Source organism: Quercus lobata, chromosome 9 (assembly GCF_001633185.2).
Source record: "Quercus lobata isolate SW786 chromosome 9, ValleyOak3.0 Primary Assembly, whole genome shotgun sequence".
Taxonomy (NCBI): Eukaryota; Viridiplantae; Streptophyta; class Magnoliopsida; order Fagales; family Fagaceae; genus Quercus; species Quercus lobata.
Genome location: NC_044912.1, coordinates 47,294,270 through 47,315,617, shown reverse-complemented (window position 1 = coordinate 47,315,617; position 21,348 = coordinate 47,294,270). Strand labels below are relative to the sequence as shown.

The 21,348-nt window shown below is 32.8% G+C and overlaps 1 protein-coding gene and 2 pseudogenes across 1 annotated transcript; all 3 read right to left on the bottom strand.

Moving 5' to 3' along the window:
• Window positions 1–4,636: 4,636 nt before the first annotated feature.
• On the bottom strand, window positions 4,637–10,375 carry LOC115961883 (annotated as a pseudogene).
• Window positions 10,376–10,410: 35 nt separating this feature from the next.
• On the bottom strand, window positions 10,411–18,817 carry LOC115961882 (annotated as a pseudogene).
• Window positions 18,818–20,491: 1,674 nt separating this feature from the next.
• Window positions 20,492–21,138, bottom strand: LOC115962133 (cytochrome P450 CYP736A12-like). Its single transcript, XM_031081019.1, has one exon. The coding sequence runs from the start codon at window positions 21,110–21,112 to the stop codon at window positions 20,669–20,671; it is 444 nt and encodes a 147-aa protein (XP_030936879.1). The 5' UTR covers window positions 21,113–21,138; the 3' UTR covers window positions 20,492–20,668.
• Between the last annotated feature and the right edge of the window lie 210 nt (window positions 21,139–21,348).

The following is a 21,348-nucleotide window of genomic DNA, read 5'->3' as shown; positions in this document are numbered from 1 at the left end:
GCAAACTCTCTCTTCCATGGCTTTGGAACACCAAAGCTAGTGTCGGTAGCACCCGATCGGAGCCTTCAGTGTGGGAACCAGCAGCAGCGGTGGTGAGGAAAAGCTCGAAAATTCCTAGACAACTGTTTTCATGGCACTACTGATTCGAAGAGAGAGAGCACAAGATGGTAGTTTTGCCGTTGTGGGTAAGAGAGAAGAGAGAGAGAATTGAAAGCGTTTTGAGAAAGAGTGAAGATAGAGGGTTTGAGAGAAGCTGAGAATGAGTAACGGGCCTAAACGCCGTTTAGGGACCAATTTGGTTACTTTTTGTAAAGTTTTGGACTTTGTTTATATTAGCCCAAATTTCAGTATGGTTTATTGGAATTTGCCTTTTTTTTTTTTTTTTTTTTTTAAATTTTTATTTATTTAAAGGGATTTGGTTTGAGTTTAATTTTGTTCAAATCAAAATATAACCTTATTGGGTTGGGTTGTCGGGTAAAGATGATTTTGTTTGGTTTGAAATTAGGTTTTTACCCAACTATTTAAGTTTCCTATTTAATTTATGATTACAATTTAAAAAGTTGATCATAATATTCTAATTTTACTAAACCTAAATCTTAAAATATTAAAATAAATCAAACTAATAAATTTAAGCAAAAGTTTGGGACCTTATTGGTATTAGCCCAAATCTTAAGATAGTTTATTGGAATTTACTTCTTTTTATTTTTTTTTATTATTAATTTTTTTAAGGGATTTGGTTTGGGTTCAATTTTGTTCAAATCAAATCTATAACCTTATTTGGTTGGGTTGTCGGGTAAAGGTGATTTTGTGTGGTCTAAAATTAGGTTTTTACTCAACTATTTAAGTTTACTATTTAATTTATGATTACAATTTAAAAAGTTGATCATAATATTCTAATTTTATTAAAGCTAAATCTTAAAATATTAAAATAAATCAAACTAATAAATTTTAAAATATAAAACTATCAAATTTTAAAATACATAGTTAAAAAAAAAAAATTTAATAGCGTCGATTGGGTTGAGTTACTTGAGTTGAAAATTTTGACAACCCGAACTTAACCCTATCCAAGCTTCAAAATAAAATAAAATAAAATAAAATTTACAAATAAACCGAACTCATCAACCCACAAAAAACCAATTTGAGATTTAGGGTCAAGTTGAGTTGGGTTGAATTAGACAATTGGATGACATGAATAAAAACTCTTAATTTCTCCAGTCCCAATGTTTATCTAATTGAATCATTTTAATAGATTGTGTGTGTGTATAACTTATTTGAGTAGAAGTATATGTGACTAGTTGTTTAAAATGTCAAATAGAATTTTTTTAAAAAAAATCTCTTAGAAGAGAATTTTGTCCTACTTTTATATAATAGAATTTTTTTAAGGTGAAAATAATATTTTGGGTTCACTTTCAATTTGGTTCTCACTTTTTTATTTTTATTTTTTGAGAAGATTGTTCTCACTTTTTTTAGGAATTAATTTGGTCCAGATTATTTTTAAAATGCTATCAAGTTTGTCCCTATTGTCACACTTATGAAAAATGCCTACGTGGCAAACAATTTGCATTTTTTTTTTTTTTTGAGAATGGAACAATTTGCATTATTGGCATGTCTAATGGCTAATATTAAAATATTAAATAAGATACTGATGTGTCCAAATTTTAGTGATTTGATTAGTGTTTTGATTGGGAAAAAAAAACCACATTAACTTTTAAAAATATTTTTCTTTTCATTTGGATCTAATTGAGAAAAAAAATTGTTAATTTGACATATTAGTTTATAATTAAGAAAAATAATGATAGAGGTATTATATATCACAATATGTAGATGTATTCACAACATGTGTGCGATACCCAATAATAAGTAATTATAATAATTAAAGTTCTTTATAATCACTTATATAGTTAAGATCAAACTAATATCTGTGCACAATTATAGACTCAACAACCACCCACATAATCTCTTATGCTCTAAAATCATATAATTTTTTTATAAGTTTTGGCTTACCTTCATCACTTTTTTAAACTAGATATCTCATTTTATTTTAAATAACAATGGCAAGTGATAGTAGGGGTAATGTAGTAGTTTCTCATTAAAATAAAAAGAGACTACAGTGAAAAAAATACTGAAGATAAGTCAAATCTTTTTTATATATTATATTATTAGTATGCGCTCAAACATTTTTTAATTAGGGTTATTAAAAAAATCATTTTGCTAAATCAACACTTGAAATTGACTTGATTTTAAAGTTTTGATTGGTTTTTCACCTGGTGGTCGCCACTCGTTTTTATTTTTCAATTTTTTGGTTGGATCTTTGAACTAATACGTCATATTTATTTATTATAAAAAAAAAAAAAAAAAAAAAAAAAAAAAACTTTACCTATACCTCAGTCCTCAGTGCTTATATTTATTTTCACATATTATTTGCTCGTCTTGAACTGAGAAAACTACCTACACTAAACCATGACTTTCTTGGTCGGTATTCTATTGTATCGGTTAGTGTTAGTTGTCAAAATGGCAAAATTGAAACCTTCGATTCAATACAAAATCTCCCCTTGGATTGATTGAACCAAACCACATTTCTCCCTAATTTTAACTATTAAAGTGTCATTTCCTCAAATAAAAACATAATTTGAAAAGAAAAAAAGTTATTTGTAAATTTTTGGGAAGTTCTAATTTACTTTTGGTCAATATGGTAATTCTTTGAACAGTACTTTTGGTGGGATGAGAGTTGAGACTAACTAGCTTATTAATTTTTATGTAGTTTTTTTTTTTTTTTAATAAAATTATTGAGTATTAATATAAGTAATATGATTTTTTTTTTTTTTTGTAATTCGGAAGAAACTGAAAATATATTTGAATTAATATTATAATATAAAGTGAACAATTCAATTGATTCCATTGAATTGTTCATAGAGAAATCAATAGATTCCATTTTGCCTATGTTCTCAAGAATACTTCAAATCAAGAGATTATATGACAAATTCAATGATTGTAATCCTTGAAGATTGGTTACTTCCAGGGATCTCCCTTGATAAATTATTATGAGAAAAGTCTACACTTTTTACCAATTGGAGAATTGTGCTATATTCAAGAATTCTCCCCTTTATCACAAGCAATGCACTTTCAGGGGGGAGTGATGCACCATAAAAATATTCTGAGGGCTCAACTTTCATGTGGTGGTGTGAATTATTATTTGTGAACATTTCACTGAAATTCTTAACACATTTAGGTATTCTTCTAGATATTTTATTGTGTGAATGGTCTAAGAGTTGGAGCGAAGTTAGAGCAAAAAGTTCTTCCAATATGTGACCATGAAAGTTATTTGAACGAAGGCTAAGAATCATCAAGCTTGAACATCTACGTCCTATCCATGAAGGTATACTTCGAGCAAACTCATTTTCACCAACATCAAGAATCACCAACTCTTCACAATTTTTCAAAGATGGCAACTTTCCAGAGAATTTGTTGTTGTATAAATGCAAAAATTCAAGAAAGAGTCAAAGAACCAATGGATTCAGGAAGGCTATTAGTGAAATTGTTGTTTACCAAATTCAACACAACACTGACCTAAGATAACAATCATATTACTATCACTATAGAATAAAACTCCAATCCAAAAACCTATAAAATTCATATTCAAATGACTAAATATATCAGTTTTTTTAGCATATCTGTAGCTTTAGCTCAAGACAACTTTACACCAAATCATAAAACCTTCAATATCTCATACAATCACAAACACACACACATATAAATTCACAAAGTATGCAAACATATCCATAATCATTCATACTCCAACAAAAACACCATATTAGACCAATTTTCAGACAAAATCCAAATAAAAAAAATACCCACAGGTCCACAAATGACCATACCCAAACCCCACTTTTCAAACCCAAATCAAAAATCAAAAATCACCAAATCTTCGTTACCTGTGGTGGTTGCAGAGGTCGTGGGTCTCTCTTTGCCAAACGTTTCCCTTGACATTTGGCACACAAACCTAGACTCAAACCCAAATCCAAACAGAAGCACAAAATGCAAACTCTTTCTTCCATGGCTGTGGAACACCAAAGCTAGTGTCGGTAGCACTTGATCGGAGCCTTTAGTGAGGAATCGGCAGTAGCGGTGGTGAGGAAAAGCTCGAAATTAGGTTCGGTCTGAAATTAGGTTTTTACTCAACTATTTAATTTATGATTACAATATAAAAAGTTGATCATAATATTCTAATTTTATTAAACCTAAATCTTAAAATATTAAAATAAATCAAACTAATAAATTTAAACAGAGTTTTTAAATATAAAACTATCAAATTTTAAAATACATAGTTTTAAAAAAAATAATAGGGGAAATTATATTTTACCCACCTGTGGTTTGCCTGAAAAACACTTTACCTATCTGTGATTTAAAAATTAATATTTTACCCACATGAGGTAAGTTTTGTCTATCTTCAGTTACCAACCTCTGTTAAAAATAGGGATAAATTTGTATTTTTGCTACATTTTTATATCATTTTCATCTCAAAACATAAAAAAAAAAAAAAAAAAACACAAAAAAATTCAAAAGAAAAGAAGATCTAAAAGCTAGGTTTTGTAAAAATTAAAACCTAATTTTTAGATCTTTTTTTCTCTAACCTTTGAAGGAATTCATTGTCCCATGCTTGAAGTCTAAGAGTCTTCATGTTTCGAAGAACTTCTGAAGTGGATTTCATCCAATTGTCCTTGGATTCCATGGTCCTAGATTGGTATCTCGTACGGACTATTGTAAGGGTATATTGCAACCCATAACTTTTAATTCTCAGTTTTTGTGATGGATTTGGCATTCTTAGATCCCTTTCTTGGCTTCTTCTTGAAGATCTTTGTGTCAGGCTTTTCCCATGATACCATTCAATCTCCGTCCAACAGAAAACCCCAAATAAGAAGAGACTCGAAGAAAGAGGAGACAAAACATTTCAGTCGAGCAACAGATATGGAATTACCCAATTGCTTTCGCCAATATGATCATCTTCAACAATCGTGTGATACGTTTTTTTAAGGACTGAATTCTTTAAAAAAGGATTAGTATCAAAGAAGAATTCCAGCTTAAAACCGTTCGGGACATCAATTCTACACCACTTGATATCTTTGAGGAACTTAAGAGCCTCTTCATCACACTCCATGATCTAATCCAAGGGAACAACATATCACAGTTCCAAAATCAATACAATATATAACAAAGAACCCTTAGTCCTAAAAATAAGGGGAATATCCAAAATAGATCATAGTTCCTCCCCAGCTAGTATTTCATTAGTCTTCATTGCTGTAAGCCAGAAGTCAGGCACTCCTTTTTCTGCGTTCCCAGAGAAAATCATAAATCAAGTTCAAGCAATAATAGTTCTCAATCAAACGAAAACTTGAACTGTAAGGCAGAAGTCCGGTACTGTCTGTGGCTTTGTCCTCTTCTTGATCCACACCAGCTTCACTTGTAACTCCTTCTACTTCAACTTCACCATTCACAACAAATTAACTGAAAAGATACATACACCAACCCTGCAGATGAACAACACTGGAGTTGCAATCCAAATAAGATAACCCAAGGCTAAACTTAATTTATAAATCTCTAACCTGGAAAACATGCTAATGATAAAAATTTAGTGATATCAATAAATATGATGCAGAACTTAGTGCCTGTCAATATGATGAATACCTCGGCGTAAAGTGGTTCATAAAGCTTCTGGTACTTAGCTTCCAATGCCCCTCTCTCTCCTCAAAATTTTTTGCCTCTAGCTCATTATGCTGGTTCTGCCAATTAAAAGTTAGGTTTTAATTTTTACAAAACCTAGCTTTTAGATCTTTTTTTTCTTTTGATTTTTGATTTTTTGATTTATTTATTTATATTTTTTATGTTTGGAGAGGAGAGAGACATAAAAGGGTAGGAAAAATACAAACTTATCCATATTTTTAACAGAGGTGGGTAACAGGAGACTAATAAAGCTTACCTCAGGTGGGTAAAGTGGCAATTTTTAAATCACAGGTAAGCAAAATATTTTTTTAAGTAAACCCCATGTGGGTAAAGTATAATTTTCCCAAAATAATAATAGCGTTACTTGAATTGAAAAATTTGACAACCCAAACTTAACCCTATCCAATCTTCAAATTAAAAGAAAAAAAAAAAAAAATTACAAACGAACCGAACTCATCAACCCACAAAAAACCAATTTGAGCTTTAGGGTCAAGTTGAGTTGGGTTCAATTAGTCAATTTGGATGACGTGAATACAAACTCCTAATTTCTCCAATCCCAATGTTTATCTAATTGAATCATTTTAATAGTTTGTGTAAAGTGTGTGTATATAACTTATTTGATTAGAAGTAAAGTATATGTGACTATTTGTTTAAAATGTCACATAGAATTATAATTTTTTTAATCTCTTAGAAGGAAATTTTGTCCTACTTTTATATAATACAATTTTTTTAATGTGAAAATACTATTTTGAGTTCACTTTCTATTTGGTTCTCACTTTTTTTTTTCAATAAGATTGTTCTCACTTTTTTAGTAAATAATTTGGTCCATATTATTTTCAACATGCTATCAAGTTTGTCCCTATTGTCACACTTATGAAAAGTGCCTACGTGGCAAACGATTGGCATTGTTGGCATGTTTAATGGCTAATATTAAATGAGATACTGATGTTTCCAAGTTTTAGTGATCACATCAGTGTTTTGATTGGGAAAAAAAAACCACATTAACTTTTAAAAATATTTTTCTTTTTGTTTGGATCTAATTGAGAAAAAAATTTGAATTTGATATATTAGTTTATAATTAAAAAAAAATAATGATAGAAGTATTTTATATCACAATTTGTAGACGTATTCAAAACATGTGTGCGATACCCAATAATAAGTGATTACAATAATTAAAGTTCTTTATAATCACTTATATAGTTAAGATCAAACTAGGCCAAAATTGGGTTTTACCCCTTTTAGCCAAACTTTCCAGTAAAATATCCCCTGTTTGAAACTATTTAGGAATATGCCCCTGTTTTGAAACTCGATTTTTAGAAAATCGAGTTTCAATGAAATACTCGATTTGGCGAAAATTGAGTTTCTTGAAAAAATTTGTATGGAACTTGAGTTCCTTGAATGGATGGAACTCGAATTCCATGCAGACTTTTTATTTATTTTTATTTTTTATTTTAAGTTTGATTGCCTATATCTCGATTTTCCCCAAATCTAGTTTTCAATGAAACTCGATTTTTAGATAATCGAGTTTAAAACAAGGGCATATCCTTAAATAGTTTCAAACATGGGACATTTTACTAGAAAGTTTGGTTGAAAGGGGTATATCCTCATTTTGGCTAATTGTAGAAGGGGAAGTCAGCTGCATTTTCTATTTCTTTTATTTTTGTGGATGAATGATAACCATGTTGCAAATAAAAAACAAGAAATTACAAATAGAAATTTACCTCAATTTTTTCAGGGACAGTTTTCCTCCATTTCAGTTTGGAAAAATTTCATCCAACCCATTATGTAGCCACTCATAAAACCATCCATGTCACCACACGTGTATTAATTGAACAAAATACATGACTAATTATATAAGTCATGTAGCTAAAACTACACATGAATAGGTTTATCAATTGCTATGCATGTAGGTTTGAGCAATATTCTCCAAACTAGTTTGGAGCTAAAGTTTTATTTTTATTTGACAAAAATACAAAGCACACCCTCTAAATTTGACCAGAATTTATTTCAGGATTCTAACTTTACTTTTGTTCAATTGAGTCCCCTAAGTTTCAAAATTTTTCAATCAAAAACTCCTTTAGTTTTTGTTACACTACACCATTAAACACACCCAAAATGACACCGAATTTTTCAAGTATTTAATAACTAAAATTATTATTTTGTCATTATGTCTAAATTAAAATTTATCTTAAAAAAGTTATTTTTCAAAAAAGAAATCTACAAATTTTCATAGTATCTATCATCATCTACCACGAAGCAAAAACCATAGATTTTACTAAGATATGTTGATGTGGAAACCACTGGATACCAAAAAAAAAAAAAAGTAGAGTCGGCAAATAAAAACTTCCTAGGATGCAAAAACAAAAATGCTAGCTAAAAATCACCGCTCGACCCACCAATTTTGATTGTTCTTGAGACAAATCTGGTTCTAACCACCACAATACAACTCAGAACAAACTAAAGACCTATAGGTCTATAGCCACGTTTAAAAAAATGCAGCTATAGGCTGAGTCCTATAGTTATGTTTTTTAAAAACGTGGCTATAGACCCAGTTTGCGCTACATTTAGAACCCGCGACGGTAGGTAATGTAAATGCAGCTATAGCTTGGAACCTATAGCCATGTTTTTAAAAACGCGGCTATAGACCCTATGTTGTGTTGCATTTAGAACTCGCGATTGTAGGTAGGGTTTCGGCTGCGTTTTCAAAACGTGGCTAAAGCCTTCTACGCAGTTTTTTTTTTTTCCTTGCTAAATCACAAATTCTTGCCCAAATTTACATAACCAAATACAAAATAGATAATCACAAATTTCTGCCAAAATTTTCATAACCAAATAGAAGACCAACTGTAGTTGGTCTTGTACATCACAAACAACTATATACATAATCAAATTTTCATTGCCAAAACAGCTATATACATCACAAAATCTGTAAGTTCCCAAAACAGCTATATACACATCACAACACCAAAATTGTCTAAATTTGGCAAGTTCTCAACAAGTTTAGAAGTTCCCAACAAGTTTTCAACTACAATAATCAATTCCATCCTAATGCTTAATTAACCATCTACACCCACAAAATGCCCTTTGGTTGATTTCACAAAAGGCATGCCCTGTAAATTTCAGCTATCTTGACATCTTCTACTTTCAAAATCACCAACAGAATCGGTCACTTTTCCTCCTCACTACTTCTCCTATGATGAGTGGGGTGCATCTGCATAGAATGAGTGGTTAGTAAAGTCCAAAGAGTAAGTGAGTAGAGAATTTTAAATTACATTTAAAAAAGAGAACCATAGTTCTTAGAGTAGAGAATTTGCATAGAACACTATGCATACCTTTGTGGAACAATTTTAACATCAAAGTTTCTTCTCCACATCTAAAGAATTTGCTCAAGGACATTTGTAGAACGGTCTCATACCCCAACAAAGATAAGCACCAATTCGGTAAAGACTTTAAAGAAATGCATGAAAAGAGCACAAAATAATTAAAGGAAACCATCATGAAAGCTAATCAAAATAAATGACAAAAAGAGTATATCTTAATGAATGAATGAATACACAATTGACCACAACCAAGCACCAACAATATGAAGCACTCCCCCTCCAACATGATATGTGATGCATGAAGTTGAACCAAATCTCTATAAAATTATAAACTCATAATACTCATACCCAAAACTAATGGTAGACCCTTTCACCATCAAGCTTATATCATAAATTCATTGTGATTCATGTAACACAGCAAACAAACTATAGAATAGAAGTGATCATGAAAGTGGTACCAAGCACTAAATAGAAATTTAAAAATAATGAGCACTCTCACTACTTGTAGGGTTTGGAAAAACATGACAGTGTATATTTTTAGAGAAATTTTGTTTCACCTAAGGATTCACAGTTTCATTCCCATTATTTTTGTACCACAGAGTGTCCCCATCAAGCATTGCCACCTTGAATATATTAAAGGCATTGTATTAATATCATATAACAATGCATTGCAAAAAGTTATGTTTCGCTAAATAACATTTGTTTGCTACTTGAGAAGGATTTGAATCACGCATCTGTGGGCTAAGTTGGGCTAACATTTCTCTCATGTGCATTAACACTGAGGCCATTCGCTGTTGGTGCCTTGCTTCTGCTTAGGAGAGTTGTTCTAGATGCCTTGCTTTTGATTGAGAGAGTTGTTCTTGAAACTTTGCTTCTAATTGGGCTAGTGATTGTGTAGGTTGCTCTTCATGCCTCACCTCAGATTGATCTAGTTGTTCCCTAAGGGAAGTCTCCAACTTTGAAATCCTTTAGGTCATTCCGCTTGACGATGGTGGAGTCAATGTAAACCGTGAAAGGTTTGTGGCACTTTTTCCTAATGGGGTTCGTCCAAAAGCCACCCCACATACACGTCCAGAGCGTTGTGGACCCATCACGTGAGCATACACATCATCTTTGGACCAGAGGATTCCACCACCAAGCTCTCCTTGTAGTCACATGCCATCTTCATTCAAAAGTTCTCTCATCCTAGCATGTTTTTTCACAAGAACCAAATAACATATTACACACCATAAACAACACAAACACAAAATACACTAAAATTCTATTCAAATTGTGCTTACAATGTTCTCCTCCACTTGGGGAGTAACAACAGCCCATCTCTTTGGTAGAGTATACATTCTCATACACATCTACGCACTTGACTGGCACCCCTTTAGATTTCGCCTACATCATGAACATAATCCATACAATAAACACAATTGCTCTCATAATTGTCATGTTGTTTATCATTTGCATTGACTAAGGCATTCATGAATTCTATGTTTATAACTACCATAAGCAAGAAAGTTAAAAATTATTTTCAACATTTAGTGTGATTCAGAAGTATAAAATCAGCTTAGGTGATACATGAAGAAAGTAAATTAGGAAGCAATTACACATCAAAGCAAATTAGGTAGTAATTATACATCAAAGTAAATTATAGAGAAATGCTAACGAATGCCCTTAGGGCAATGGTTAATAATCTATTTAAAGAAAGTTTTATGGGAAAAGAGGAAAAAAAAAATCAATTAATGTTTTGACAGCTTTTTCTATTTTTTATAAAAATAGTGTCAAAACTTTCTTAAAAAAGTAATGTTAGAGTCACAAACTATTTTACAACATTTTTACAAATTATTGACGTGACAATTTCTTATTAGTTTTAATATGGGTCCACCATTAACATCATATTTATGTTTATCAATGATTATTTGAAAATTACTAAAGCCACATCAGCAATTGTAAAAATGTTGTAAAACAATTTGTGTTTGTAGTATTATTATTCTTAAAATGGATTATCAACCATTGCCATAAGAACAACTGTTAGTATTTTTACAAGTCATAAGTTCAATAAAATTACACGTCATCATGTTTCACATGGTATCCCAACTCTCAAGTACACTTGGATTCATGTTTCACATAGTTATATCCCAAAACATACACCAAAATAAATAAATAATTTAAAGATAGTTTATTGAGAAGATCAATTTAAAAGCTTCCTTCTCAAAAAAAATAATAATAATAATAATAATAATAATAATTCAAAAGCTGGCGAAATTATCATTGAGATCCAAGTGGCATGTCAACGCCAGATTTGGACCTTCTTTTTCCTGTTTTTTTTTGTTTTTTGTTTTTGCTGAATATATAGATTTTGACCAATTATGATACTGCTTTTATTTTTTTTTGCTTTGATTTATGATACTACTTTGCTTGAGATGTATAGCTGAGGTGATTTTGAGAATGAACAAAAACTAGTTGTAATTAATAAGAAAGTCAATATGGGATTTGGAATTTTGGATTATTGGAATTCTCATTCTTGAGGCTTCTCAAAATGGAAATTCCGATGCTTTTGAGAGTATTAAAGGAAGTTAATAACTTAATATTGAAGAAGAAAGATGCTTCTTTTTTTGTTTTTTTTGAAAAAAAGATCCCAACTTATAAGAGTTTATAAACTAAAGGCTCAAATCCTTGAATGTATAAGATGCAATTATAGTTGAACTAAGCTGATCAAAATGACCCATTTAGGCCATTGTAATGGATTAAAAGCAATTGACTTTACACAAACTAAAGGCTAAAGGTGTGAGCACATAGGATAGGAAGGCTTTCATAAGGAGTTGACATGCATTACTATCATAGTCCATCGATTTGAACCTAACTATTTGTCACATTCTTCCATGATTATTCATTTTGTGATGCTTAGGGCCTGTTTGGTTAGTTGAAAAAAAAACACTATTTTGGTTTTTATTTACAGTGTTTAGTGTGTCCTACCACTAAAAAAACTGATTTAGTTTTAACATTTGTATTCATTTTTCATTTTCAGTATTCTAAATCTAAAGGTTAGATTTGAATACAAAAGTTTGAAAACGCATTATATATATGTCGGAGGAGTCCTTTCTTACCTCACAAAGGGATGTGGGTCTCATTTGGGACCCATAAGTGGAGCCCACAACTCTTATTAGAGTATTGGCAAACTACGAATTAGTGTATTGTTTGCATCTTATCATAAAACTGTATATATAAAATAATGCATAGACATGTATATGTAGCAAATTATCTATGTACTGTCCAATATGTATCTATATCATATAATAATAACTATGATTGCAAAAAGCAATTATTGTATACGATAACTAAGATTCTTGGACCCAAAAATCCAAATAACTTCAATGGCGGGAGAAGCAAAAGCAATTAATTTGATCTAATAATAACAACTTGTAGCATTACTATAAACATTAGTATAACATAGAAACAAATATATATATATATATATATATATATAATTTAAAAAAATTATTCTCCAAACATGTGATGCAGTAGCGATATAAACTACTCGGCTTAGCAACAACCACAGGAATGGCAACAAGTGCAACAGCCTTCTGCAATGTAAGTCCAAATTTGTCTTTTACGTCAATATCTTCTGGTGCCATTCGGTCAGGAAGCTTCCAATTAAAGTGGTGAATGAGAGAAGCTAGGAACAAGCTCAGCATTCTTACAGCAAGATCTAAACCTGGCCAAATCCGCCTCCCAGAACCAAATGGCATAAAAGAGAGGTTTGTGCCCAATGGCGACTCCAGGAATTTTTTCCAGGATGTTCCTAAATTTTTTTTTTTAGTTGAAAGATCCAAAGGCCAAAGCCATCATCAAGTAGATGAATCTTGGGTACGTAGTTTTTTTATCAAATATTTGTCCATAATTCTAGCAAAAGAATAAATAATAAACTATAAGTTGATTTGAAATATTAATAAAATTATTAATTATTATTTCATTAATTTGTTTGCCTTTTATAAACTATAATTTGTTATATTGTTATTTCATTAATTATAAAATTATTAATTATTATTTAGTCTAACATAATTTAATTTGTTTATCTTTTATAATATATTGATTAATTAAATTATTAATTATTGTTTATTAGTTGTTTTCCTTAATTAATTATTGATTAATTAAATTATTATTTATTAGTTGCACCATGTGCATTTACTTCCCCCAATTTAAATTCCTCATCCGGTTCCATGTGATGTGCCCATCCACCCCCACCCCACTCAATAGACAATGAAACAAACCTCATCACAAGAGTCAGCTGCCAATCAGAAAATTTCACAATCACAAATCACAATAAAACAATTAATTGTATCTCACCAAGTCTCACCAACACTAACACACACCAACACCAACGGATAAAGCCAAAAAATAAAAGAGTCAAGAACAGAGATTAAATATTAATAAAGTTAAAAGATAAGCTGAGCCAATCATAGTTATTCAAAAGAATAAGATAAATTATTAAAGTTAACTGTTAAAGTCTTAAAAGAATAAAGAGAGCCTCATTGTTTCATTTCAGATTTCAATTCGTTTTTTTTTTTTTTTTTTTTTTTTTTTTTTTTTTTTTTTTAAGATTAAGAGAGAGAGAGAGAGAGAGACTGAGAGAGTCAGAGAGAAAAAAAAAAAGAAAAAAAAGAAAAAGAGAGAAGTTATGAAATACCTTGAGGGAGCACTGGAGCAAGCCGAGCGACAGGCAATGGAGCAAGCCGAGCGACGAGCGACGGGCGACGGAGCAAGCGATAAGCCATGAGCGACTGGCGACGAAGCAAGCGACGAGTGATGGAGCAAGCGACATGACTGAGCCGAGCGACGAGCAACGTGACCGATCGGTGATCTCCGATCCGATCTAGTGAGCGATCTCTGATGCCCAAATCTCGACGCGATGTGCTCTAGACTGGAGCTCGAGTTGTGTTGGCTGACCGATCTCCGATGCGGCGATGCCTAATCCATCTGTTGGCTACGTTGCTTTGTTGACGTTTTGTCTCTAGGTTTGCTTTAGTGATATCTGATTAGTGATCTGAGGTTTCTGGTTGAGTGATTTGTGTATATTGGATTTTGGTTTTTTTTTGGGGAATTCATGGGTTTGCTTTACTGTTTACCATCTGTTGGGTTTTTTTTTTTTTTTTTTTTAGATTGGGTATGCTTTACGTTTAGGATTGATGTTGGGCTTTTTTGTGGGCTTGCTCTGTTATAATTTTTTTTTGCTTGAAAGTAGAACAAATAATTTTTTTTTTTTTTTTTAATTTGAGAGTGTTCCTCATTTTCTTAAGGGTGTTCCTCATTTTTTTTTTTTTTTAAAGGATAAACAAATAAAATTTTTTTAATTATTATATAATTTTTTTTTTCAAGGCAGGGTGTTCCTGGGAACATCCTGACTCTAACGTAGCGCCGTCACTGTTTGTGCCTCTGAAATCCACTTTAGAGTCGATGAACCTTTCTGGTTTAAATTGTGTTGGCTTGTCCCAGTACATGGGATCTCGTGCTATCGCCCATGCATTTACAATCACTTGGGTGTGTTTAGGAATGGTGTATCCACAAACTTCCACATCAATACGGGAACGAGGAAGGAGAAGAGGTGCTATTGGATGAAGCTGCATTGTTTCTTTAAGCACAGCTTGAAGATAGGGAAGTCGTGGGATGTCTTTTTCTTGTATGCTTTCTCCTATTCCAAGTGTTTCAGTAAGTTCTTGTTTTGCCTTGGCCATTGTGTCAGGATTGCGAAGAAGCTCAGTCATTGCCCATTCAATTGTAGCGCTAGTTGTATCAGTTCCACCAATGAAAAAGTCCTGAAAAATTGTGAAGATGTAATTAGCCAAAGATGCAATAGAGGTCTTATAAGAAATTATGGAGGTCTTTTATTATTATTATTATTATATATATATATAAATAAAATAGAGGTCTTATAAGAAATTATGGAGGTCTTTTATATATATATATATATATATATATATTTTTATTTATTTATTCCATTATTAGGAGTGAGGAGATTTAAACTACATATAAATCTGTTAAGGTATCAACCAGTTAAACTACATGATTTTGACAAGTTTTGATATTACTTAAGCTAATTAGGTTTGCAAAACCGTAGTCTTATTTTTATATCTAATATATCAGTTCTTCTAAAACCGCACCATTTGACTCAAATTTTGCTATATCTTGATGATATGTGTGATACTAATTAGTAAATCATCATTTTTTCACATGAACCAATTAGTTTTTCTCCTTGACTTACACCCACACGCACACATTATCTTTGTATTTTTCCAATACTGACAAAATTTCAAGACAATAAAAAATCTATAACTAGATCATCAATTAAATATTTAACTTTCAAGTTTTTTTGGTTAAAAATTATAAATCAAATAGGAGTTTATGGATCAAATAGTAAATAAAATCAGATTGTCGTGAAATTTGATATGTGTGTTAAGAATATAGATAAAATGTAATCTAATGATGAGATTTTTAAATTATATATTCCATAAAAAGTTATTAGGTGGTGTAATATTTCTTAAAATTATACCAAGTATTACTTAAACTCATCTTATTATATATGAGTTAGGTTTAAGTTACACCTAGTGTAACTTAAAACAATGTTACACCATCTAATAATTTATTATTAATTTTATATTTTGAAAATCTAACCATTGAATTACAAATTTTATATGTTCTTAACATGCATACCAATTGGATGTAATTGATTAATCAATCCATAAATTCATCTTTTATGATTTATTTTAAAATACAAAAATTTAAATTTAAACAATTAATTGATGACATAATTATTGATTTTTGATTATTTTTAAATTTTATAAGCATAGAGAATATACTAAGATAGTGTAATCTGACAGTAAATTTATTAAATTCATATATAATTAAAAAATATTGGATGATGTAACATCAGTTAAAGTTATCTTAGGTATAACTTAAATCTAACCCAGAGAGAGAGAGAGAGAGAGAGAGAGAGGGTTAAATTCCTCATGGCCCTGTTCTTTGCTGAGGTCAAGGACGACATCTAACAAGTCATCACAGCTCGGTGATCCAGATGCTCTAAATTCTAAACGTTGATCAATAATGTTGTCAATCAACCCATGCAGTCGATCGTAACTCGTAAGGAACCTTCGTACTCCGCCTTATACCTTGTAGATCAAATGGCTTTAGCAAAGGAAAAAAGTCTGAAAGATTAGGCTTCCCTCCAAGCTCCATTATACTCCAAATGAGTTCCTTTAGTTCTTGAATAGCATTCGATTTTGGATAAAATATGTCGACCGAAAATATTGTATTCGATAGTGAATTCAATGTGGTTCCAAACACCAACGTCCCAATACTTATGGCCTCCCTAGCTTCACTAGCTTCAACCACACGCCTAACCATACCGTCCACTGCCAGTGCTCGATGTCGCGAGCCTTGCAGACTTGCAGTGCCTTGAGTCTGTGCGTTGTGAAAATCTGACTTTTGAATATTTTTCTTAGGTTTCTCCATTTTTCATTGCCTGGTAGCCATACCACTGACAAGTCGTAGTTGGTCTGTGCAGTCGCAGCATCTGGGCTTGGTCTCCCTAGAAAGGTTTGATAATTCTTTTGGAGGATTTCCCTTGCCATTTTTGCAGATGAAGCAACCACAGTTACGTTGAAACCGAGTCTCACAGTCATGAGGGGACTGTACGTCTCAGCCAACTTGGTTATGGACTCGTGGGGCCTGTCACCTAGAGTAAGGAGGCTTCCGATGATGGGTAGGCCAGTTGGTCCCGGAGGAAGCTGAACCCTCTTCTTGAAAAGCCAGTCTTTGATGTGAAGAAGGGCTTGCGTAAATATCAAGAGGAATAGAGAGTAAAGAAGAAAACTAAGTGGCCATTAGTGAACTTTGAGCTATGTTGAGTTTGTAGAATTTTTTTTTAAAATAACAATAAATATTAAAAAATTTAGTTAATTGTCATATTTCAAAACAATTTTGAAAAATAACATCTCGAGTATCTAAAACTCGAGTTCCATCTTAGAACTCGAGTTTTTAAGTCTCGATTTTGAGAAAAAAAATTGCGCTGAAAATCGAGTTTTATAGACTCGATTTCCATAAATTGCAAAAAACGCCGCTATATGGCTTTAAAACGTCACTATAGGTATTAAAAACGCCACTATAGGGCACCCTAAACCTGGCTCTTACAAAATTTTTTGCAGGAAAACGCCGCTATAGGGCTTTAAAACGTCACTGTAAGACTTAAAAACGCCACTATAGGTGAAATTTTTTGCATAAAACTCGAGTCTTAAAGACTCGAGATCTATGTGGCATTTTCCCACTCAGAACGCGAGTCTTTAGCACTCGAGTTCTAATATAGATCTCGAGTTTTTAAAACTCGAGATGCTACTTTTCTTAATTGTTTGAAAACGTGCCTAACTTACTATTTTGAATGGCTGAAGGAATCTGATATGCACAATACCTCTGAGTTTGTACTTGATAGGTTCTCCACAATGGTTTCCTATTTTATAACCATAAAAGGAAGCCAGGCTGGCTAGCTTTTACCAGTAGGCCAACTACGCGGGCCAAAAATTCTCCTAGATAGGCTCGTCGGCTATATTTATTTATTTGAAAAAATAAAAGTAATTTTGTCTTTTTTTAGAAAATTTGGAACCATAATCTTTTCCTCTTTTAAAAAGGGTGGAAATTTAGAACCATAATCTTCTTTTTAAGTCAAAAGATGCTCCTAGAGCATCCATAGCTAGGGATGGCAATTTTTCCCCGCCCCACTTAACCCGTCCCTCCCCGCTTCGTCTCGCGCGGGTTTTCCCCGCCCCGCAAAGGTGGTGGGGCGGGGATGGGGCAAGATTTTAGCCCCGCACCATGGGGCGGGGATGGGTTTAGGCTTTTTAGACCCACCCTGCCCCACCCCTCCCCATCCCCGCCCCACCCCACGTTACTAAAAGTTATAATTGTGAAATTTTCATACCCTAAAACCCTACTATTTAAATAAACATATTAATATTAGCATATTTTATTCTACCCAATGTGATTTTCTACCTTTATTTTGTTGTGTTATACTATGAGATTTTTTTTTTTTTTTTTTTTTAATGATTGTCTTGATAAACATTTGGATATATTATTTAATTTTTTCTAAAAATTGATTTGATTTTATGGGATAAATTTAGTTGTAATTTCAAGTATATTTTTATTAATGAAATAGGTTTCATTAAAAAAATTGTACTAGTTGTAGGGTAAATTAACAAAAAGTAGAGTTTTACGGGGTGGGGCGGGGCTTCGTGAGGTCCCAAGGGGCGGGGATGGGGTGAGAAGGTATTCCCCGTCATGCGGGGCGGGGCGGGGATGGGACAAGATAAAATCATATGGGGCAGGGACGAAGACCCCATCCTTCGGCCCCGCCCCGCCCCATTGCCATCCCTATCCACAGCAGATGTGTCAAATATATTAAATGCCAAGTATTTGGCATATTTGGCACACAAAACATTAAAAAAACCTCACAGCAGATGTTTTAAATGTTGCAAATATTGCAACGATATGGACACAAATGCTAAAACCAAAATAATGTTTTTTATTCGGCTTTCTCTCTCCTCTCACTTCTTTAATTGATTTTTTCTCTCTCTTCTCACATCAGATTCCCAGCTCCTCCCTTAATAGAGAAAGAACAAAATAACACACTTCACATCTTCAAACAATAAGCTCCAAGGCAAGGTGGCCATTATTACCGGAGGCGCAAGTGGCATGGGCGAGGACACGGCTTACGAGTTCGCCACTCACGGCACACGAGCCAACGTCATCGCTGACGTCCAAGACGAGAAAGGCCAAAACGCCACCGTGTCTCGTTGTTCAGGTCTCTCTGATCTGGCTTGCCACCATCTCACTGTGATTTGGGATTTTGGAATGGTGCTGTGAATTTGAGATTTGGGGTGGTGCCGATGGGTTTGAGATTTGTGGTTGTGCCAATCTCTCTGGTTGTGGGTTTTTTTTTTTTTTTTTTTTTTTAGGTGGCGTTAGTGGATGTGGGTTTGTGATGGTGGTGGCTAGCCGGTGTTGTTGCTGTTGGTGGTCGTTGTTGCAGCAGTGGTGGATGTGCCGTTGTTGTTGTTGATGGTGATGATAGGGAGGAGATAATATATTATTTTAATATGTAGTAAATATTATTTTAATATATAGAATTGAATGATAAAACATTTGATAAATGAGATGTTATAAAATGATATGGTAAAATAATAAAGTAGGCTTTTGATGTGTTATGACATTTTTTTTTTTTTTTTTTTTTGCAACATCTACTACAGATGCTCTTAGGTATCATTTTTCATTTTCTAATGTCGTTGCAATCGGATCGAAAAGGACATTGAAAAAGAAAAAGCTGCTAAGACAAACTTTAGGTGGTCATAAGTCATAACACATGCTAGTTGAGAGAGACATAAGTCATAACACGTGCTAGTTGAGAGAGATGCTAGTCACAAGTCATAACACATGCTAGTTAATGAGGTTCTGATAGGGCGGCACCACCTTAAGGCCAAGTGGTCTCAAGACCACCTTAATTTGAATTTTTTTTATATAATAATTTAAAAATTTTTATATGTCTTCCTTTCAAAAATAATTTGAGAACATCCTCAGTTTTTTTTATGCTAATAAAATTAAATTTTACTCCATAATTTGTTCTACATTTAGTGGATGAATGATTGCTTGGTTATGTACATTGAAAGAGATGTAGCTTGTAGCATTGATAATGAGACTATCATGCACCAATTTCAAAATATGAAAACCCGTAGAAGGCAATTGTAAACTTTATGTATAATTTATTTGATTGTATACTTCTTAAGGAACATCTTGAGAAAAATTTCTGGAACCGCTACTGAGCTAGCACCTCTTTTTATTTTTGAGGAGCAATTTTGTAACAAAGATAAGAGCATCGGCAAACTTTTTGTATCCAATTTCCCCAACACTTAATATAGTTTTGGAGTTCAAATGCGCCCAAAAGTTGTTGCATTGTGGTAGCAAGTTTACGTGGATGGAGTGCCTTGAAAAGTCTAACGTTTGATAATCACTAGGTCTAATATTTCTATAGAGAAAAGAGAGAAATTAATCAATTTTCTAAAACTGGAAACCATTTGTTTAGCCCACTCTTTCAAACTTTTTTTTATCTTTTTTCTATTTGAGAAACAATCTCCTTCAAACTTTGGTTCACTTAGCTCGGTACAATCATAAACTACTAGTTATCTTATTTGTTAAATTGTTAAGAAATAATGAATTTTATTATTCAAGTATTATTGTAACAAGTAAGCAGAAATGCAAATTGGCTTTATGGATAAAGTGCGTCAGGAACTTCCATCAAGTTTTTACCTATGCATTTGAGCATTTGGATCTTCTCACATGCATGTATGGTTGTATAAGAGGAACAGCAAAACAAACCTCAAAATTAATGATGTAAAAACAAGGTTAATTAATTCTTCGACACTTTTCCATGAGTAAGGAACACCAGGTATATGGTAGCTTATAGAGTTGTACATGATAGGTATGTACAGCAGAAAATATGATCCACAAAATGAGCAAATGCAGTAGAAGTAAACAACCACAAATCTAGACATTCATACTGGCACTTTAATTAGTAGTCTAGACAACAAAAACCAAAAAGGACACTGTCACTTGTGAAGGCGATAAGTAGGAATAGCAAGTAGGTGCTTGGCTCTAGGAGTTGTGAGACCAAACTCTTCGGTCATGTCCAACTCCGTTGGCAACATGTCATTAGGAAGCTCCCAATCAAAGCAATGAACAAGTTGTGCTAACACTAGCCGAACCACAGTTAGACCCAATTGCATTCCTGGACAGCTTCTTCTCCCAGACCCAAATGGGATAAGCTCAAAGTCATGTCCTCTAAGATCAATGTTACTCCCAACAAATCTCTCTGGATTAAACTGATCTGGCTCAGTCCAAACACTTGGGTCTCTCCCAATTGCCCATACATTTATTAAGAGTCTAGACTTACGAGGTATGTGGTAATCATTGATAGTGCAATCTTCCAATGACTCATGAGGTATCAACAAAGGTGCTACTGGATGTAGCCTCATGGTTTCTTTTACAACCATGTCCAAGTACTCCAAGCTATCCAAGTCAGATTATTGAAGGTTGGATATGGATTTTGCTTCTTGGTTGGATATGGATTTTGCCAAATCGGCTAGCAGCGGAGATTATTGAAGGTTTTTGTGAGCAGAGTTTGACGTGTGCTGCCGTAATCTATAAAGGATATGTGCCCATCTCCAATTGTTAAACCTCTTTGATCTATATTTGGATTTGGATTTAGGGTACTACCTAGTGTTCTATA